The 23,391-nt window shown below is 40.0% G+C and overlaps 1 protein-coding gene, 1 long non-coding RNA gene and 1 pseudogene across 2 annotated transcripts; 2 read left to right on the top strand and 1 right to left on the bottom strand.

Annotated features, from left to right (window-relative positions):
- LOC131304061 (3-dehydrosphinganine reductase TSC10A-like) overlaps positions 1-21,737 on the bottom strand; it is a 46,450-nt pseudogene extending 24,713 nt beyond the window's left edge.
- LOC131304062 (uncharacterized) lies at positions 1,399-14,980 on the top strand. Its single transcript, XR_009192294.1, has 3 exons — positions 1,399-1,556; positions 14,027-14,093; positions 14,700-14,980. It is a non-coding gene; the product is annotated as an uncharacterized LOC131304062 (long non-coding RNA).
- Positions 20,606-22,792, top strand: LOC131303162 (GDSL esterase/lipase At5g37690-like). Its single transcript, XM_058329950.1, has 4 exons — positions 20,606-20,617; positions 21,183-21,252; positions 21,893-22,005; positions 22,400-22,792. Exons 1-4 carry the CDS (start codon positions 20,606-20,608, stop codon positions 22,790-22,792), a joined length of 588 nt encoding a protein of 195 aa, XP_058185933.1.
- Positions 22,793-23,391: the final 599 nt, after the last annotated feature.

Here is a 23,391-nt window from a genome sequence, read left to right on the forward strand (position 1 = left end):
AGGACAATGTCCGTGAAGTTATGCAACCTAGTCTTCTAGAAAAAATAAAAAAAAAGATGGCAGACAATGTTATCTTCCATTTCTTAAAAACTAAAACAACGGCTGTGCATGATTTGGTCTTTTCCAATCATTTCAGACATTGTTATCTTCTATTTTTCAAAAACTAAAACAACGACCGTGCATGATTTGGTTTTTTCCAATCATTCCAGACATGATTTGGTCTTTTCCAATCATTCCAGACATTGTTATCTTTTAGTTTTCAAACTAAAACAACGACCGTGCATAATTTGGTCTTTTCCAATCATTCCAGACATTGTTATCTTCCATTTCTCAAAAACTAAAACAATGACCGTGCATGATTTGGTTTTTTCCGATCATTCCAGACATGATTTGCTCTTTTCCAATCATTCCAGACATTGTTATCTTTCATTTCTCAAAAATTAAAACAACGACCGTGCATGATTTGATTTTTTCCAATCATTCCAGACATGATTTGGTCTTTTCCAATCATTCCAGATATTGTTATCTTTCATTTTGCAAACTAAAACAACGACCGTGCATGATTTGGTCTTTTCCAATCATTCCAGACATTGTTATCTTCCATTTCTCAAAAACTAAAACAACGACCGTGTATGATTTGGTCTTTTCTAATCATTCCAGACATTATTATCTTCCATTTTTCAAAAACTAAAACAACGACCGTACGTGCATGATTTGGTCTTTTCCAATCATTCTTTTATATATAGCTAATCGACAATCAAGCTAGCCCGTGCATGATTTTAAGATGGGCCTGGCCTGGCCCGGAACCAGCCTCTTTTCCACTAGCCCAACGGGCCATACAGAACTCCTTTGTTACCGTTTTGGACACATTTTGCATCGTAATTGGGCCTAGAGCTTTTCCCACCCTAAACTAGCCCATCTAAAAGTAGACTAAAAAATTCCAAGCCCTGTAAATTATTGGTAGGTTCGAGAAGGCGTAGTGGGCCCGAAGCCCATGTATCCTCCTAGTACTATGCAACAAGGGTTTTAAACTTTTATGCGACGGTTGCAGTGGAGGGGTTTCTCCCCTTCGTGGGTGATCTCCCTCTCCCTCTCTCTTTTCCACCATCACCCCCACATTCTCATCCTCCACATACCACCAGCACCGGCCACTTCTTCTCAACTATTCCACCGCGTTGTCCGATGGTTTATCACTGGCTTTCGCCGTTTGTGGGACTTTCTCATTCCTTTGGGGGACTATTCCTGTAACGTCCTTTTTAATTGAGGTGCTTAAATGTTATATTTAATAACCTAAAGGGCTGGAGTGCAATTTTTTTTTATTAGAATGGTGCATGTGTGCCGTGTGTATGGTGTGGTGTTGTGTGTGTGTGTGATCTTTTAAAACAAAAGAAAAAAATAAAAGAGAACAAACCCATCAGAAAGGTTTGTACCAACGTGAGAGAGAGAGAGAGAGAGAGAGAGAGAGAGAGAGAGAGAGAGAGAGAGAGAGAGAGAGATCAGCCGTGAGGAGAGAAGAAGAAGGAAGAAAGGGATTAAGGGTTTTGAATCTTAATTAGGTAATCTTCATCTTTTTAAGTGTTAAATTTTATATTTCTCATGCTAGGTTTCTTATTCTGCATCTAATATGCTCTGAATTGAAGCCATGGGAGAAGGGTTTTTAGGTTGGAGTTGAGTTTTATTCCAGAAAATTCGTGTATATGATGAGCATGCATAACTGTGTTTGAACAAGTAAATAATTTGTCCTGTTTTGACGAATTTTTCTCATTGACGTTCCTATCATGTGATTTTCTGATAATTTTACTGTAGATGCCTCTGTGAGTTTAGTTTATGCTGTAAAAATTTCAGAATTTTCTGAGCAATGTGGAAAAAGATAAAAATCATGAACCAAACTGGTGTCTGATTCGCGTCTGTGCAGACAGCACAGACATGTGTTGGAAAAACGGGCATAACTTCTTGCTCGGATATCGGTTTTACGCACCGTTTCTTGATTCAAAAACTAGACTCGTATATCTTTCTGAATATGTTTGGGTTGTGTCGTGGCTTGATAAGTGCCAAAATATACATATTTTGGCCCTCCAAACTACATTTATTAGTCATCTATTCTTGTTACTTTATAATTATTTTGTTCATTTTTCTGTTTATAGGTTGCTCGAGCTCGGTTTCCAAGATTTTGGATAAAAGCAGAAGTTAAGAGAAGTCTGGGGTTAAAGTGCAAAGTGCTTTAAAGTTGAATTACTGAATTCTATTACATATATAGCCCAATGGAGCTTTGTGTAATTATTGCATGTTTTACACTATATAAAGAATGCAACACTGACTGCGGCAGCAGCCAGAGGGGAAGAACGGGGAATTGGGTTTTAACGTGAACAGAAGCTTTGGACGAGGACGTGCGTAAGGAGCCGATGTTGGAGATTAAATCAAGATATTCCGATTCTCTTCTCTCCATGAGCAACTAATCCCTTCTCTTAGGGTGTGATGAAACCCTAACCAAGTAACTATGTTTTTATGTTGATTTTGGATTTCGATTGCCGAAACGATGGTTGTATAACATTGAGACTTGTTTTTATGATTCACTATTATTCTTCCAATCTAGTATTATGTATTTGTTTTCTGTGATTGCAAATACATAGTTATACACCGATATTCTTTGTGCATGAAATTGAGAATTAGAATAATCTATGCCTAGAAAAGACGAATTGTGCCTAGATTAATTAGTCGAAGACGATTCGTGCCAACCGAATATAGATTATGTCCGGTTTTCAATCACATGCAATTTTCTTGGCGATATCACTAGGGCTTGTAGCTTTTAGTGAATCAATGTCGTTTTGGTAGTCGGTTTCTTAAATTAACATAATCGTTTGGTTACGAAGTTAGGGTGGATTCGAAACCCTAAGACCTTTTTCCATATTTGAAGTCAAACATCTCTCTTGCTTTTAATTACTTAGATAATTTAGTTAATCAAAATCCAATCACTCTTTCTTGAATTGAATTAGGAATTAATTTTAGAAATACAACAACTTAGCCTCTTGATCTCCGTGGTACGATACCTGGACTTAAACCACTATTCTATTTGAATTGAGGTTTTCGCTCAGTTTTAATTAATTATTTTTTGTGTGAAAAACGACCTACCAAATTTTGGCGCCGTTGCCGGGGATCAAAAGCACGGTTGTTTATTTTGAAAATTGGTTCTTATTTTAATTCCTAGCTTAGTCTCTTTTCTTTTTTTTAGTTATTCTTTTTGTTCGTTTAATTGTTTCGTCTAGTTCTTCTAGTGCAGGTTACTTGCTTTCACATCAGAAATTTTAACTTATAGCTGCAGAGGAGACTTAAAGAGCTTGGCTTTGCTACCTTTGCTTCCAGGAAAAAAAATTACTCCAAAGAGCACTGTGAGTCTTAATTACCGCATTAGCACTACTAGAGTTACTAAGTGTGAATTAGTTTAATTCTGTTATTGCAGTAGTTAGTTTATATTGCTATTCCCTTAATAAATAAATAAAAAAAGTTTTCCAGTTGCTATACTTGTTGCACGTAGAGTGGTGTTAATTTCATATGCAAGGGCGTCGGTCTTGTCATCGAGACTTAATCCCTATTGACCCTGAGTTAGAGAGGACCCTTAAGGCTATTCGAGCAATTAAACGTCCCAATAGACCTAGCGACTCACTTTCAATCATGGCATTACGCGCTAATCAAGAGAACCAGGATAGACAATTGAGGGAGTACTTTGCTCCCCCTGCATACACATCACCTTCTTGCATCTTGTTGCCCACTATCACAGCAGCTCAATATGAGATCAAGTCTCACACTCTTCAGATGCTCCCATCCTTTCATGGGCTTGACAATGAGGATCCTTTCAAGCATATTGATGAATTTGTTGAGAAAAGTTCCACTGTAAAAATTCAAAACTTTTCTGATGATGCCCTTAAGCTGAAACTTTTTCCTTTTTCCCTTAAGGATAGAGCCAAAGATTGGCTTAATTCCTTGGCAACTGGGTCTATCACTACTTGGGCCCAATTACAGCAGGAATTCCTTACAAAGTACTTTCCCATAGGTAAGACAATCCTGTATAGGCAAGCTATCACGAGTTTTTCTCAGGTTGATGGCGAGCAATTTCATGAGACATGGGAAAGGCTTAGTCAGCTTACTCGAAAGTGTCCCCACCACGAAGTTCCTAAGTGGCAGTTAGTTCGTATTTTTTATGACGGGTTGTCTGAACGGCACCGTCAAATGGTTGATGCCTCTTGTGGTGGGACTTTTATGCTTAAAACCCCGGACGAGGCATGGTTGTTATTTGATAACCTAAGTAATAATTCCCAACAACATGCCTCGGCCACTAGAAGAGTTAATATGGTTGCCTCAAATTCCCAACAGCAAAGAGGGATTTATGAGGTTGGGCACTCCAATGATTTCTCTAACCAAGTGGCTGCTTTGAACAAAAAAATTTGACCAGCTTCTATCCCTTGGTCAAGTTCCTTCTCCACCTTCTCAGCCTTCATATTTTCAGGAGGCTTGTGCAATTTGTTCGAGTCCTTCTCACTTTGTGAGTGAGTGCCATATGGCTTCCCAATTCCCCGAGTTTGTTCAAGAGCACGTTAATGCTACTCAAGGGTTTGCCAGACCCGGTAATGATCCTTATTCTAATACATACAACCCGGGATGGAGAAATCACCCAAATTTCTCTTGGAAACAACAAGCTCCGAGCAATTCTCCTGCTCCACCCCAAAGGCCTATGTTTACCAACTCTGCCAATCCTTCAGCCCACCATCCGACCCAATCACTGCAGCCATATCAGTACCATAATACTCCTTCACCTCAAAGAAACTCTGATTTTGAGGATAAGGTGCTGCAAGCCCTCTAAGGGCTTGAGGCTACTTCTCGTAAACTTGAGGCGAACACACAAACCGTCAACTCTCATACACAATCAATTTCAAAGATAGAGGCCCAAATGGGGCAGCTTGCTAATGCACTCAGTCGACGAGAGGAGGGTAGGTTACCGAGTCAACCAATAGGCAATCCTAAGGGTCAGTATGCCATGGAGAATGCACAAGTGAATGATCCTTACCATGAGCAAGCCAAGGCAGTAGTGACCCTAAGAAATGGGCGTGTGCTGGACACTAGACCTGAGGGCAACAAGGGTACTTTGGAAAAGTCCATCACTAACTCCTAGAGTTCTGAGGCTACAATAGACCAATCACCTTTGAGAGAGGATCCACTCTCTCCTCCTCAATCGAGCCCCACTCCAGAATCCTATGTACCCAAAGCACCATTCCCTACCCGGCTTGACTCTCTTTCTCCTCTTGGTAAGAAAGGTGCTACCATAGAAAATATGATGGAGGTGTTCAAGCAGGTGACAATCAATCTCCCATTGCTTGATGCCATTCAGCAAATCCCTTCGTATGCAAAATTTCTCAAGGACCTTTGCACCCAAAAGCGCAAAACTCGGACTCATGTGTCCAAAAAGGTCCTTCTCACCGAACAAGTGAGCTCTATCATCCAGCATAACACTCCTCCTAAGCTCAAAGACCCAGGTGCTCCAGTTATCTCATGTGTTATTGGTAATCATTCCATTGAACGAGCACTTTTAGACTTGGGAGCCAGTGTCAATTTGCTCCCTTATTCGGTTTATGAGCAATTCGGGCTTGGTGAGTTGAAGCCCACGTCGGTCACCCTCCAATTAGCTGATAGGTCGATTAAGGTGCCACGTGGCATTATAGAAGATGTCCTTGTCAAGGTTGAAAACTTCTATTTTCCTGCTGACTTCATAGTACTTGACACGGAACCAGTGCATAACCTTAGGAAGCAAACACCTATCATACTCGGTCGGCCCGTCTTAGCTACAGCTAATGCTAGCATCCATTGTAGGACTGGGGCGATGGATGTCTCCTTTGGTAACCAAACCTTGCGCTTAAATGTTTTCAATGCCTCCGAACAACCTCATCAAGAGGAGGACTGCTTTGCAGTTGACATGATTGATAACTTAGTAGAGGAGGCACTACCTTATATTCTTAATGAGGACCCATTAGAGGCATGTTTGACTCATTTTGGCTTTAACAAATTTGATATAGACCAGTCTATTGAGGAGGTAAATGCTCTACTTGATGCTTCACCTCTCTTGGATTTTCCCCCTTGGAAAGCCGTAGTTGAGCCATTGCCTAATCTTTCTAGTACACCGGCTCTTCCCTTTATTGAGTGTCCACCCAAACTTGAGTTGAAGCCACTTCCGTCTACACTCAAGTACGTTTTCTTAGGTCCGAAGGACACCTTACCTGTTATCATTGCTTCTGACTTGACTGATGACCAACAAAGTCAACTTTTGAGGGTGCTTGGAGAGCACAAGGGTGCCATCGGATGGTCTGTAGTGGACTTGAAAGGCATTGACCCCTCTGTTTGCATGCATCGCATATATTGCGAAGATAATGCGAAACCTACTCGTGAGATGCAACGGAGATTGAATCCGAATATGAAAGAGGTTGTGATGAAGGAAGTTGTGAAATTGCTTGATGCGGGTATCATTTACCCCATCTCCGATAGCAAGTGGGTGAGCCCTACCCAAGTGGTGCCCAAAAAGTCAGGCATAACTGTTGTTGAAAATGAGAAAGGAGAATTGGTTCCCACGCGCACCACCACTGGTTGGCGCGTATGCATAGACTATCGAAAATTGAATTCCATGACTAGGAAGGATCATTTCCCATTGCCCTTTATTGATCAAATCCTAGAGAGGTTAGCAGGCAAAAGCTACTATTGTTTCCTTGATGGTTATTCAGGATATAACCAAGTGCCTGTTTACCTAGAAGACCAAGAGAAGACCACCTTCACTTGTCCTTTTGGTACTTTTGCCTACCGGCGGATGCCATTTGGACTTTGTAATGCACCTGCGACCTTTCAAAGATGCATGATGGCCATATTTTCTGACATGGTGGAAGATTTTCTTGAGGTTTTTATGGATGACTTTTCTGTGTTTGGGACATCTTTTGAGTGTTGTCTCCAAAACTTGTCTAAAGTTCTTCAACGTTGCAAGGAGACAAACCTAGTCTTGAGTTGGGAGAAGAGCCATTTTATGGTTCAAGAAGGTATCGTGTTAGGCCACATTGTCTCTGAGAGAGGGATAGAAGTTGATAAGGCCAAGGTCGATCTCATCTCTAGGCTTCCACCCCCTACTTCAGTTAAGCAAATCCGATCATTCCTTGGGCATGCAGGTTTTTACCGCCGTTTCATTAAAGACTTTAGCAAGATTTCTCGACCTTTGTGTGAACTCCTTGCCAAAGATACTCCTTTTGTCTTTGACGAAGCATGTCTGCAAGCTTTTGAGAAGCTGCGTGCTTTACTATCGTCTGCCCCGATTATGCAGTCCCCTGACTGGAACCTCCCTTTTGAGATTATGTGCGATGCATCCGACTATGCAGTTGGTGCAGTATTAGGACAACGGGTGGACAAGGTCCCTCATGTCATTTACTATGCTAGCAAGACTCTTGCAGATGCGCAATTGAATTACACTACTACTGAAAAAGAGTTGCTAGCAGTAGTTTTTGCTTTAGATAAGTTTCGTTCATATCTCTTAGGATCCAAGGTATTAGTGTACTCCGATCATGCCGCTTTGCGGTATTTGCTCTCAAAGAAAGACACTAAGCCTCGGCTAATTCGATGGATCCTTTTGCTACAAGAGTTTGATTATGAGATTCGAGACAAGAAAGGTTCTGAAAATTCAGTAGCGGATCATTTGTCTAGGATCCTGGTAGAAACCTTGAGTGACCCTCTTCCCTTCAAGGACTCATTTCCGGATGAGCAACTTTTTGCAGTGTCACAGGTCAATCCCCCATGGTATGCTGACATAGTGAACTATCTTGCTATAGGCAAAATCCCTTCACATTGGTCCAAGCAAGACAAGGACCGATTCTTTGCACAAGTTAAGTTCTATTTTTGGGAGGATCCAGAATTGTTTAAGTATTGCCCAGACCAAATTATTCGTAGATGCGTCCCTGAGAGTGAATTCCATAGTATTCTTAAGTTTTGTCATACTCTCGAGTGTGGCGGCCACTTCAGTGGAAAGCGGACTGCCGCTAAGGTCTTGCAGAGTGGCTTTTATTGGCCAACTCTATTTAAAGATGCACATGAGTTCTGTCGAAATTGCTTGAGGTGTCAGCAAACCGGGAACATGTCGCGTCGAGACATGATGCCACTTACCTCTATTCTTATTGTGGAAATCTTTGATGTGTGGGGTATTGACTTTATGGGTCCTTTTCCGTCCTCATTTGGTTTTGAATATATTCTTGTGGCGGTGGATTATGTCTCAAAGTGGGTGGAAGCGGTAGCTACTAGGACTAATGACCACAAGGTGGTGGTCGAGTTCTTACAAAGTAATATCTTCAGTCGATTTGGCTTTCCGCGGGCAATCATAAGTGATGAGGGTACCCATTTTATCAATCAACACTTCGCGGCTTTGGTGCGAAAGTACTCGATCACTCATAAGGTAACCACTCCTTATCATCCTCAAACAAGTGGTCAAGTCGAAGTGTCCAATAGAGAGGTTAAGAGTATTCTTGAAAAAATGGTTAGACCCGACCGTAAGGATTGGTCTCTCCGTCTAGATGATGCATTGTGGGCCTATCGAACAGCCTACAAGACTCCCATTGGCATGTCTCCTTATCGGATGGTTTTTGGTAAGGCGTGCCACTTACCGGTTGAGTTGGAACATCGCGCGTTTTGGGCCATAAAGAGATTGAACTTCGATATGGATGCAGCTGGTTCTACTCGAAAACTCCAACTTAATGAGTTAGATGAGATTCGCAATGATGCCTATGAGAGTTCTAAGATTTACAAGGCTAGGACAAAAGCTTTCCATGATAAGCATATTAATCGTAAGTCCTTTGAGCCTAACCAAAAGGTGTGGCTCTTCAATTCTAAGTTGCGTCTCTTTCCCGGTAAGCTTCGGTCTAGATGGGATGGTCCTTTCATTGTTGTGCAAGTTTTTCCCCATAGTGCAGTAGAGGTGCGGAATCCACGTAATGGTAAAGTTTTTAAAGTTAACGGCCAACGTTTGAAGCCGTATGTGGATGGTATTTCAGATGGGGAGGTGGTTGAGTCTATTGATTTGTTCGACCCTAGATATTTAGACTTTTGAGCTTTCGCGACGTCTGGCTGAAGACAGTAAACTTAGCTCTTTTTGGGAGGAAACCCAAGTTTTCTATAAGCTTTTCTTTGTTCTAGGCATTGATTCCTTCTTATGTTTTTGCTGTTTTTCTTATTTTCTATTCTTTTGTTTGCTTTTATTTTTTTTTTATATTTTGTTGTTGTGGAGGCTAACATTTTGCAGGTTCGTCCATTCACATTGGAGGGTCTCCCTCTCGCTATATTATACCATGCATAGTCACTCCTGTTTGAGGTGGTATCTTTCCTTTCTTTTTCTATTTGTCCTATCTTTTCATGTTCATGGTTTCAATGAGGACATTGAATGGTGTAATTGGGGGAAAAGATCACATTGCTTCATAGTTTAAAAAATTGAAAATTTTTGAAAAAATAGTTGGATTATTTTTGCATGAGAATTGAAACTTGTTGAGATTAATTCTTGGTTGATTGAGCTGAGATATGATGATCATTGCTTGGATATCTCTATGGCATTGTAGTTCTTTTTGCTAGCTTATCACGAGAAATTTGTCATGGCACTTATTCTTAGCAATTTTGCACTTCACGTTTATGTGGGCTTTGGTCGCTTTGTGAGATGCATACTGACTGTTCTTAATGGCTTGTTTAGTGGAGACTTATATGCCCATGTGAGTTTAGAGCCTTACCTTTTCTTGGAGAGGTGTCACATAAACTCTTATTGTCACAAAAGAGCAGATTCGTAGTTGATCTCATTATCTTTGTTGTCAAGTATTGGGAACATATTAATAGCATTGACTATTCTCTTGGGTTCGAAAATTTGCATGGTTGTGTTGCCCCTAGGAGAGGATCATAGGCCATCTTTGACACTTTGGGCCGGTTCGTTTCTTTCTTTCATTTATCATTTGTGAGCCCATTTGAGCCTCTCGCATGATATCTTTTTCTTGTTAAACTCCACCATCTATAATGTGTCTTGAGGAGGCTTAATTAATTATGTGGAGGTGAACTATTAACAAAAGATGGGGTAAGCGGAGTTGGTCATAGAGCTTTGTTTATGGTAGTCCTTCAAAAAGTATCAAAAGAAAAAAATAAAAAAGGATATGAACCAGAAAAGAAAAAAAAACTTTGAATTGAAAAAAAGAGGACACCAAGCTTAGTGAAGAATGTGTAATTGATATTAGTTTGAAAGGATGTTGAAGGATAGGAAAGAGAGATGTGGCAAAGTTGAAAAAAAAAAAAAAAGAGAATGAGAAGAGGGCACTTTGTGAAAAAACATGCCCTAGATGAGTTATTTTGTGAGCCTATTCTCAGACACTTGAATATTTTACCCTAGCCTTAATACATTTTCCCTTACCTAATGCTTTAACCAGAATTGAAAGTCCTATTTTATCCTAGGGGCAATGAGATGTGGATTGATGGAAAGAAAGAGTTTCCGATGCTTGCATTTCGTTCATGAGATCATTTGTCCAGTTTATAGAGCATTCTTTCGTGTCTTTGTGTGCGGAGTACTTTGTTTTCAAGTTGCATAACTTCCACCCGTACATGTTGAGAGTACATAAAATGCACCTTGTTTCGAGTGAATTCATTTGTTGAGTGCATGACATGGTGAGATTTGAAGTCGAGACTCGGTCCGGAGAGAATTTTTAGTTGTTACTCACCTTGCGACCGAGGCCCTTATTCAAACACGTTAAATGTAGGTGCCATGGTTTATTTTTATGATTTGATAGCCTCTAGAACTACTCTTGTTTAGTATGTTTCTGCGATGGTTTCATTTTCTTTGCTTGAGATATCGATGAGTTGTCATACAGTTTTTTTTGGTCTCATGTGAAAAAGATTCACAGTGTTTGTGGGAGTTCATTACTGTAAACCCTCACGAGACTCCACTCGTCCTCTAGGGATCGCCTAGGGGTTTAAAAGGCTTGTTGCACGGGCTAAGTGCAATCGTGAGTCCTACGAAAGTGGCGTAGTTCGAATTTATCTTATTGTTTCCTTTGCTCGGGACTAGCAAAGTGTAAGTTGGGGGGTGTGATAAGTGCCAAAATATACATATTTTGGCCCTCCAAACTACATTTATTAGTCATCTATTCTTGTTACTTTATAATTATTTTGTTCATTTTTCTGTTTATAGGTTGCTCGAGCTCGGTTTCCAAGATTTTGGATAAAAGCAGAAGTTAAGAGAAGTCTGGGGTTAAAGTGCAAAGTGCTTTAAAGTTGAATTACTGAATTCTATTACATATATAGCCCAATGGAGCTTTGTGTAATTATTGCATGTTTTACACTATATAAAGAATGCAACACTGACTGCGGCAGCAGCCAGAGGGGAAGAACGGGGAATTGGGTTTTAACGTGAACAGAAGCTTTGGACGAGGACGTGCGTAAGGAGCCGATGTTGGAGATTAAATCAAGATATTCCGATTCTCTTCTCTCCATGAGCAACTAATCCCTTCTCTTAGGGTGTGATGAAACCCTAACCAAGTAACTATGTTTTTATGTTGATTTTGGATTTCGATTGCCGAAACGATGGTTGTATAACATTGAGACTTGTTTTTATGATTCACTATTATTCTTCCAATCTAGTATTATGTATTTGTTTTCTGTGATTGCAAATACATAGTTATACACCGATATTCTTTGTGCATGAAATTGAGAATTAGAATAATCTATGCCTAGAAAAGACGAATTGTGCCTAGATTAATTAGTCGAAGACGATTCGTGCCAACCGAATATAGATTATGTCCGGTTTTCAATCACATGCAATTTTCTTGGCGATATCACTAGGGCTTGTAGCTTTTAGTGAATCAATGTCGTTTTGGTAGTCGGTTTCTTAAATTAACATAATCGTTTGGTTACGAAGTTAGGGTGGATTCGAAACCCTAAGACCTTTTTCCATATTTGAAGTCAAACATCTCTCTTGCTTTTAATTACTTAGATAATTTAGTTAATCAAAATCCAATCACTCTTTCTTGAATTGAATTAGGAATTAATTTTAGAAATACAACAACTTAGCCTCTTGATCTCCGTGGTACGATACCTGGACTTAAACCACTATTCTATTTGAATTGAGGTTTTCGCTCAGTTTTAATTATTTATTTTTGGTGTGAAAAACGACCTACCAAATTTGGTAGGTCGTTTTTTGGTAGGTCGTTTTTCACACCAAAAATAAATAATTAAAACTGAGCGAAAACCTCAATTCAAATAGAATAGTGGTTTAAGTCCAGGTATCGTACCACGGAGATCAAGAGGCTAAGTTGTTGTATTTCTAAAATTAATTCCTAATTCAATTCAAGAAAGAGTGATTGGATTTTGATTAACTAAATTATCTAAGTAATTAAAAGCAAGAGAGATGTTTGACTTCAAATATGGAAAAAGGTCTTAGGGTTTCGAATCCACCCTAACTTCGTAACCAAACGATTATGTTAATTTAAGAAACCGACTACCAAAACGACATTGATTCACTAAAAGCTACAAGCCCTAGTGATATCGCCAAGAAAATTGCATGTGATTGAAAACCGGACATAATCTATATTCGGTTGGCACGAATCGTCTTCGACTAATTAATCTAGGCACAATTCGTCTTTTCTAGGCATAGATTATTCTAATTCTCAATTTCATGCACAAAGAATATCGGTGTATAACTATGTATTTGCAATCACAGAAAACAAATACATAATACTAGATTGGAAGAATAATAGTGAATCATAAAAACAAGTCTCAATGTTATACAACCATCGTTTCGGCAATCGAAATCCAAAATCAACATAAAAACATAGTTACTTGGTTAGGGTTTCATCACACCCTAAGAGAAGGGATTAGTTGCTCATGGAGAGAAGAGAATCGGAATATCTTGATTTAATCTCCAACATCGGCTCCTTACGCACGTCCTCGTCCAAAGCTTCTGTTCACGTTAAAACCCAATTCCCCGTTCTTCCCCTCTGGCTGCTGCCGCAGTCAGTGTTGCATTCTTTATATAGTGTAAAACATGCAATAATTACACAAAGCTCCATTGGGCTATATATGTAATAGAATTCAGTAATTCAACTTTAAAGCACTTTGCACTTTAACCCCAGACTTCTCTTAACTTCTGCTTTTATCCAAAATCTTGGAAACCGAGCTCGAGCAACCTATAAACAGAAAAATGAACAAAATAATTATGAAGTAACAAGAATAGATGACTAATAAATGTAGTTTGGAGGGCCAAAATATGTATATTTTGGCACTTATCATGGCTCTTTCTAGATTATAGCAGTTTTTGAATTAAAGTTCAGGTTTTGGTACTTCTGAAATTCTGGACAGCTTTTGGCTTGTGTTCGTCATGAAATTCCTCAAGTTTAAGCATGCTGGGTGGACATGGGTTCTCATGAGTCTTAAACATTGATCAATTGGTGATGTTTGGGTGTTGGTATTATTGGAAAATATTGAGTATGTGATTTTTAATGAGCTTTCGATCGCAGACTGTTCTGCTGAAAACTGTGAATTCTGCTTTAGATGTGTAACTTCATTTGAGCGTATCTTGGTCATTCAGACTCCGTTTAGGACAAATTTTATATCAAAATTCATGTACCAGAGGTGTACTTTTTAATGGTGGTAGTCTGACGACCTGGTTCTAAATCAATAAGAAGTTATGGTCGAAATACAACAGGATGGTCATGATTTCAAATCGATTTTAAGAGTTATATCATATTTATACTCTTACGTTGAATTGGGGGCACTTCTAAGCCTTAAGATGGACATATTTGTATTTGTTGGGTATTGTCTAATACCTTATTAGTTTTATAATTTGGTATCAAATGATTGTTAAATGGTTTAGGGGTGTTGGTGGCATTGTTAAGCTCATTTGACACTTGTTAGCGTGGTGAATGTATTATGGGGTGTATCATATATTTACTTAAACATTCCAAGGAATTCATATGCTAATATGGTAGCTTATGGCTAGGTAACAAGCCGGTCAAATAGGAGGTGCCGAAACCGTAAGTTTGGTGTATATCTCGGTCGATGCAAAGGTGAGTGTGTCTGATATGGTTCTTCCCAATAAAATGTTGCTGTGGTGGTGAATGTATATCTTGCTAATCGTAGTAAGCTTTCGATATGGTTATCTTTAATGAGATATTGCTGTAATGGTGAGTGTATATCATGCTATTGTTGTTTAGCTTATGATATGTGAGTGTTTGATTCATATATGTTGTTCTATATTGAATTGAACTTGATTGTTGGCTTAGTGCCCGGTGATTGGCTTTATGCCTTAAACTATTGGCTGTGTGCCCGGTGATTGGCTTTATGCCATATGGCTTTATGCCTTAAACTATTGGCTGTGTGCCCGGTGATTGGCTTAATGCCAAAAGGCTTTATGCCTCAAATTATTGGCTATGTGCCCGGTGTTGCTCTTAATTTCTCGATAAACTGTTGACAAGTTGAGATTATCTTTTAGCTGTTGGATATTACTGTTATGTTGTAATTGGAAGATGTGGTGATTATATTTGTTATGTACATTTGAGTATCTCAGATATGTTGAGAATTTATATTTTGGTTGTTATTTATTCGGTTGTTGCTATATTTTGTTGAGCATTTCTATATCTCACACACTCTGGCTTTCCTTTTTGGTCTGCCAGGTAGCAGGTTGCGTAGAGTGGGTCCACTACCGGTCATCGTGTTGAGAAGTGTTTGGGCTAGCATTAGATGATGTGGATGAACGAGTTGGTTGTAGGTAGTAAACAAAAAAGTTGATTTATGTAAGTTATAAATAAGTCGTCGGTGGACGTATTAAAGTGTAAAATTTTTAAAGTATTGTAAAACTATATTGTTGTTTAGTTGTGTGAGATCGTGGTTGGTTGGTCGATACGTCGACTCATTTTTATGTTAAGGTGATAAGTCTTCCGCTGGGTGTTTATTCTGACAGGTTGTGAGGTGTGGTTTGGTTTTTTTTTTGGTGTGGAATGTCACGTGGTCGCGTCGACTCGGGCCCACATTGGGTGCCGTTTGCGGGGCGGGGCGTGACAATTCCACCGCGTTGTCCTTTTGGAGGATTGTTCTTCTTTTTGGTTGGGCCTCCGTTGTGAGGTCATTGTTCTCTGGTTTGTCCTACTCTATGCGGGCTTTTCTTCCACTTTGCGGGACTTTCTCATTCCTTTAGGGTTGTGTAGAGTATTTTGATGTAATGGAAGTGAATTTTCGAAGTGATGGCAATTCTGTGGTGCAAGTTGTAATAGCCCAAAATGCAATGGACATCTGAGACCTGAAGGTACATCTCTTTTTCAGCTCCAGGTTAGTGTTTTTATGTGTTTTCACGTCTCTCTGAGACCTGAAAAGTGGGCAAAATTCGTCTCCCTGAAACGCAAGGCCACATTGACATGTTGGATACAGGCCTTAGGGCAGTCTTTCCGATACGCAAATTAGTTTTACACTTCCGTCTAAGCCCCCAAACAGTGGACAACCCACTTTCTCTCAGGCCAATTTCGCAGCATTTTCACACAACAGTCTTCATTAACATCCCACCACTTCATTTCTGCCCACCTCTCCGGGCGCCACAACCACCGCTCTCCGGAAAGCATCCCTCTGCCAACTCTCTGGGTGTTTGCTACTGTCCGCTGTATAAGTAATGCTCTCAAGATACCCTTCCTCCCACTTCTGACCTCTCTCTCGCCCACATAGTTCACATACCCTACTCCCTCTCTCCCTCTCTCTCTCTCTAGTCCTGGCGATCAACAATACAGTAAAGTGACTGCCACTTCCCTTTCCATTACTCTTTCTCTTTCTCATCTCTTTGACCTGTTTCCTCACTCCAAGCTTCTAAGGTTAATGACAAACAACTGTTTCTTGCACTTTTTGTGTCCCCCCAAACATATTCTCATCCCAAATTTATATGCACGCCCGTGTGTAACAAACAGATGGAAGAAAACAAAAGAATATAGGTCCGTTATGGAGGGTAGGTGCATTTTGTAAGTAGTGAAGCAGTAGAATAGCCTGGGGTATGAAAGATGACTATACCCTATGATGTATCATGCATGTATTTATCCGCAAAACAATTTTAGCTGAAAAAGCAAGATGTGTGATAATCCAAGGTAGAATTGTAGGGACGCTTTAAGATCAGAAGGTTTGGGAGTAGGACCAAGGGGAAATAATTGGAGTCAAAATTAGTGTAAAAGAAGAAATAGGATGAAGATGTGCCTTGATTTCGCAAGCAAAGAAAGTGGCATCTAGTGCAAGGAAGCGTTTTAGACTGCTATAAAGCCTAATAGCCTACTATAACGCGTGCCATGAAATTTTGGGTGATAAAGAAACAACATGCTTAAGAATCGAGGAACTTGCAATGAGAATGCAGGAGTGGTACTCTGAAAAAGATACTATAAGAACAGCATATAACATAGGTCTGTTAGAAGTGGGCACCAAATGAAGCAAAAATAAGGCAAAGCTCTTTGAGATGGTATGATAATACTTCGACCGACTAGATTGAGGTTTGAGGCACTAAAAGAAATAGAGCAAAATCGAGAAATACTATGAAGGTCTGAGATCCACAGGAAACAAGTTGAGCTATAAGAGGTGGTAATAAAGGCATATTGAGTCGAGTAGAGAAGCACTTGATTCAAAGGTTCTTCATATTTATTTTGCCATTGGGGCCTAATCACTTTTCAAATCCAGAAGGCTTATTTAAATTCCTTAATACTTCCCCACTTCCCTGGAACAACCTTTTCAAAAGCACCCTAAGAAACAATTCACAAATTGTAAGGCACGAAGGCCTTACAATATCATTCCCATTTCTCAATAGCTTGAACTTCTAATAAGGGAAGCTACATCACAAATTATAAAGTTGAGAGATATCATGAAGAATAGTTGGTAGGGTCACATGGTTTAGCAGTATTTAGTTGAGCAAGGGCTAGCTAGCTAGGTAATCTACTTCGGAAACCATTAGATTGCTTGATATACAATGGTGGACCCATTAGCTACTAAACTCTCGTGTTATAGGGACAAGAGGTGATTGGACATGATTTCTCATCTTAGATATCAGAGAGGTATTGGGTTCCAATGTCTTTGTAAGCATCTTTTCCAGCTTTAGTTAGACCTGTCTTCTTCTTCATGGGCATGACTATTCTTCTCTACCTGTGTTGATCTTTGCATCTCCACTTACACAGAGAGATGCATATGAGGGAGGGTGTTGGATGGCTAGATATACATGGTTGGGTTCAGGTCCAAACAACTCAAGTTTTTGGACAATTAGTGACCATCAAGATGTTTGAGTGAATCAAGAACCAAATTTTACTAACTAAATTTTAATACGGAGGAGCAGCATCTGTGTACTTTATAAACAAAAAATTAGAGGCTTGTGTTGCATCGCAACCTAACAACAAATTGCATTTGCAAAAACTATGCTGCCACTAGAAAAACAGGATCGAATCCCAAACCTTCTGCCAAACCAGGGGTTTCAGTGTCCGGGGGAAATATTAGGGAGACGTGAATATTATCGGCAATAACTTCCTGTTGCAATGATTCTGCCATGCCCCTGAGGCCAAATTTACTAGCTGAATAAGCAATGTAGCCATATATGCCTACCTGTAAATGAAACCAATTTTAAATAACGAGATAAACGGTACTAGTAAAGAGTTCTATTCGTGTAACAATTGATACCCCACAAAGTCCATCGTAATGCTTAAAATTATCTAACATGCTGGTTACTTGGTACCAACATTACTAGAACAATAGGAAGGATATATTCGCATTTCAACAACATTCCAAACTAAAAGACAGGAAAAGCAATAAAGCTATTAAGAAGGAGGAGCCTGAAAGCGTGTTTCAAAAACGTTCCAAGCTATTGAAGACCAGAAAAGCAATAAAGCTAGTAAAAGATTACTCTACTGATGTTAGAGCAGTTTGTAGCCTCACTTGTGAGTGGGCCTTACTTGCATCTATGTCAAGAGGAGTACAAACTTTCCTAGTCAACACCTATAACATAAGCACAACAACAGGAGCTGCAAAAGTCGATCAACAGCTGAAAAGAATAAAAGGCAAAAGCTACTAGTAAGGCCCTGTTCTTGCTAAATTAATGTTTTGGTATTTCTGTTTGTCCTTACTGAATTTTTATTAGCTTTACCATCAATTATTGTTATTTTAGTCTCCACGAGGATAGTCTAAGAAATTTTAAAAAATTCAGGAAAAAAGAAAAAAGTTTGAAACAACCATCTTTATTGTCCTTAGTGCCAAAACTTTTGACGAAAAATAAAACAAAAGATAACAACTCAGAACTAGAAAAAAATAAATAGGCATAAGTGTTGCAAGTGTTGCCCAATCATGAAGTTAATGTTGCATATATTTGAAGCCTACCCTCCAAATAATAAAGCTCTCAAAATCAATCTCCAAGTCCTCATCAAATAACTATTTCAAATCTCTTGATATGCGGATAAAAAAAAAATCTCTTGATATGAAATCTACAGTTAAAACCAAACAGATCCTAACAGTAAAACAAAAGAATGTATGAGTCTTTCCCTGGCCGGACTGCAACAAAGAATTTAAACTTGTCGGGCCTGACAAGATGGACAGTCCATATTACAACAACTATGATGCACGGACACGAATATCGATACGGACACGGATACAGACACGAAGGCACGAGAATTCTAAAAAATGGGGACACGGACACGATGGGGGACACGCCATGTATATATTTATTTTGGATGCCGCTATTCGCAACCTTTTATTTTCTCCCATAGCCCACTACATTTCGGTAAATGGTTGTTGAAAATCATAAATAACATTTCGGTAAATTGCTGTTGAAAACAAGATTATATTTTGGTAACTACGTGTCGAAAATATATTCAACTTTCGGTAAATAGCTGTTGAAAAAAATATTATATTTCGGTAATTGGATGCTTAAAATATATATCAATTTCGGTAACTAACTGTCGAGTATAATTGAAAATTTTTAACGGGTTATGGGAGAAAATAGAGGGCTACGAATAGCAACGCCATTTATTTATTTATATAGATAAATAAATAATTTTAGTTTGACACCCAGAAATTAAAAAAAAATTACAATTTGGCTCTAAAATTTTAAAAAATTACAGTGACCTCAATTTTTTTAAAAATTACATTTGGCCCCTAAAAATTTTAAAAAAATTATAATTTGGTCCCTGTCGTGTCCCCATCAGTGTCCCTCCCGTGTCCCCATAAAAAATTTAAATTAAATTATGGGACACGCCATGTAGCGTTTCCCATACGTGTCCCGACACTGCGATACTTCGACCTCTAGAGGTGTCGGTGATTCATAGTACAACAATAAACTTATGGTGGGGCCCACAGTAGCGGTGGTGGGAAACCCACGATTTCCAATGCCGACAGAAAGAATTTAAACTCGTTTTCGAAACATGCTTTTAGGCTCATGATCCTGCTTTTGCTCACACATATGTATTTTATAAACGTAGGGTGGGGCCCACAATGAGGGTGGCGTTTCACCCATTGTTTTTAATGCCGGCAGAAAGAATTTAAACTCGTTTTCGAAAAACATGATTTCAAGCTCGTGCTTCCGCTTTTACTCACGCATGCTTGTTTTATAACTCAGCAAGCTACCAAATCTTACATTGGAGCTATCCTCATTGCAGAACAATGAGAACAATGTCAAATCTATTGATCTAAAATTCATAAACATCCAGACCCAAAGGTCCCCAACAGTAAATCAAAAGAATGCATCCCAGTCTGAGTATACCTGGCCGGCCTGCGAGGACATAAACGCAATCGAACCCGGTCCACGCTCACTCCGGTTCTTCTTCATCCCATCCAGAGCCGCCTTGACCAAATGAAACGTCCCGATCAAATTCACGTCGATCATAAACTTCACCCCTTCCATCTCCTGCTTCTCCAGCTCCGACGGCACGAAGACCCCCCTGGTTGCACACCAGCACGTCGATCGGCCCGGCCTTGACGGCCTCGACGTCGCGCGCGTCGGCGCTGAAGACAGCGACGTCGATGCCGGTGGCGAGGCAGATCGCGCGCTGGGCCTCCTCTAGCTTGTTGCGGGCGCGGGCGCCCTGGGAGGCGGACTGGTGGCCATGGCGAGGCCGATGCCGCTCGATCCGCCCGTGATGAAGACGTGGCGGTCCTTGATAGGGATCTCGACGGGGCGGGGGCGGAGGATGAGGTGGAGAGAGAGGAGGAGGAGGAAGAGAGAGAGGAGGGAGAGAGTTGCCATTGGTGAGAGAGAGCGAGCGAGCTTCGATTCAGGTCTCCGAGACGGGCAACGGTCCAGACCAGTTGGTCTCCAATCAGTTCGGAGGACCATTTGTGGGCCTTTTCGGATCCACAATAATAATCGGAACCATTCACTTTTTAAAACTCGTCGAAAACATTGATAGCGCCAAAAAATCACGTTGATCGAATATCGTTAGATAAGATTTCGAAATACATTAAGTTTGTAAAAAAAAAGTGTGGAACATTAAATTACAACTCATTTGACAAAAAAAAGTCTCACACTCTACTATATCAAACCGTTTCAGACGGGACACCCACACTTCTATTGGATCCTGGCAATTGTATGGCGAGATTGGTGCCCGAATTAGTCACCGAGTTACAAAAGACACTGCACTACTTGTAGGCTTTGTTTGGAATTGAGGGAAATTGGAATTGAGGGAAAGTGACGGAAATTGAGGGAAATAAAAAGATAGGGAAATTGGGAAGGAAATTTTACTATTTACAAAACTAGAATTCTTTATTTTCTCTCATCTTTCTCTTCAATCCAAATAATTGGAGGGAAAAATTTTAATTTCCTTTTTTTTTCTATCACTTTTCCTAAGTTCCAAACAGAGCCGTAAAGACGCAAGGTAGCCAGTAGAAATTACTCCTTTAAGTAAGCTAATTATACAATTTTCTCACATCTACTCAACATTTCTTGGGGTTAAAAGAATTATTAGATGCAGGAGTTGGAAGCCCGGCTGCTCTTGAGTAGCTATTTTCAGCAGAGTGCCTGTATAGGTTTGAATCGTTGAATTTTCATTGTCTGCTGTTTTTCCTTCTGCGGTGGGATTGTTGGGGGGATGAACACACCAGTTCCTTTGCTTTGATCTCTTCTGTAATTATTTTGCTGAATATTGTGGGAATATGTTGATGTGCAGGTGGATATTGGCAATGTTCTAAAAGGCGTTAATCGGGCGGTGACCCACCGCCAAGCGCCTAGGTCGCCAGGCAATTAAGGTTTTTTTTTTTTTTTGAGAGTGTCCAAACCCTAGGTGCCTGCCTAGCCTCCCCGAGTGCCTAAACAAACCGCCTAGAGGAAAATCGTGGCAGCAACCTGCCGCCTAGCGCCTAGGTGACCGCCTTTTAGAACATTGAATATTGGACAGCGCTAACAACTGCGTATATAGGTAAGACTAATACTCACCAAGAGTAAGGAAGTTATAATTTAATGCGTATTTCGCGAATATGAATACACATTCTCAAATTCTATACAACTTTTACACATGTCAAGGCACTTCTTGTATACATTAACTAATGCCCGATGTCGCACGTGGATCTTTTTATGTTGCTAATTAAAACATTCCTTTGGGAAAACCATGGCAAGCCCATCTTCTCAAGGGAGAAAAGAACCTAACAAATCTAACATTGCTGACTCTCATGAGACGTGAGTTGGCCAACCATGAGAGAGAGCAAGTGAAAACCAACCACCAAAACCCCACAAATAAAATTGAACTAAAAACTAGCAAAATGGGCAATGTTCATTGAGCAGGGCTCGGTATGGGTCCGAGACAAAGTGGGCAATGTTCGCGCACGGGGGAACAAAATTATACTCCGTCTAACACCCTTTTCCGTGCTTCTGCTTCTGCAGGTAGCAATGACTATGTCAACAACTACTTGCAGCCATTTTTAGCAGACGCGCAGCAATATACCCATGACGAGTTTGTGGGACTTTTAATTTTAACCATAGAGCAACAACTTATGGTAATTAACCCCTCTACCGTGTCTTAACAGTTTTTGGATTTCTTCAAGTTTGTTTGAAAATATGTTGTGGTGAGAATCTAAGAATCACCGACACTGACGGGGCACAACACTATTCACTCGAATACTTCATTTCTCCAAAAACTAGGACACGGACACGCTAGGGACACTTCAAGTCCAAAAGTGTCCACAACTAGTTTGACTAAACAAAATGAAATACTAACGAATAGAGTACATATAATATTTACGTGTGTCTGGCAAGTGTCCTGAGAGTATCGTGTTGTGTCTGGGTACGTGAGGCCGGTGTAGGTATCGGGGTGTTTCGTAGGTGAATATTCAGATTCAATCTGACAGCTACAAATGTGTGTACCCGTGTGTGATTGCTTTCATGTAACAGAGACTCCATCAACTGGGAGCAAGAAAGATGGTATTCCACGGGCTTGGTCCCTTGGGCTGCATCCCTTCCCAAAGGGTGAAATCAAGGAATGGGCAGTGCCTGAAGCAAGTGAACCAATGGATTCTGCAGTTCAATTCCAAAGTCCAGAATCTGATGGCATCCTTGAATCGACACCTTCCCGATGCACAACTAACATTTGCAGACACTTACCAATCAGTTCTGGATTTGATAAACAACCCTACCACCTACGGTAAGCTGGCATATATATATATATATATATATATATATATATATATCACGAAGGTCTTGGATTCTCTCCAGTCCCTGAAAGAGACCGGACCCTCAGGTTTAAGACTTTCGTTGGCCTTTTTTGGGCTTCACCTCATCAAATAGAACCGTTTATTCTTCAAAACTCGTCGAGAACATGAATTGTCCTGAAAATCATGTGGATCGTATCACTATCACGAAATGATCGCAACACATTTATCTTGAGATAATTGGGTCTCAATCTAGTGCGCCGATCATGCCAAAAAAAAAAAATCTAGTGCGCCAACATAATTTGTTCAAGATAAATGTCCTAAAATCATATTTCTTGATACTCGATCGGGACATAATTTTTTGAATCGACGAGTTTTAAAACTTGAATGGTTTTTATTGGAGAGGGTCCAGTATGGCTTGACAAGTAACCAATGGAAAAAACTGCAGGGACCTCCAAAGATTTGGAGGTACTTGTACCGAAGGATTTTTAGATGATAACTCTAGATTTTGTTCAAAACTCCTAAAAAAAAGTGTAATTCTGATTGAATGTTATTATTGTTTCTTGATCTGGGATTGGGGTTTAAGATCTCCAACACATCCTGCTGCAATGTTGACACGAGCGTTGGAGGGCTATGCTTGCCTAACTCAAAGTTGTGCAAAAACCGGGCCGACTACGTTTTTTGGGATGCGTTCCACCCTTCTGATGCTGCGAGTGCAATTCTTGCTGAAAAATT

The sequence above is a fragment of the Rhododendron vialii genome, chromosome 10a (genome assembly GCF_030253575.1).
Source record: "Rhododendron vialii isolate Sample 1 chromosome 10a, ASM3025357v1".
Taxonomy (NCBI): Eukaryota; Viridiplantae; Streptophyta; class Magnoliopsida; order Ericales; family Ericaceae; genus Rhododendron; species Rhododendron vialii.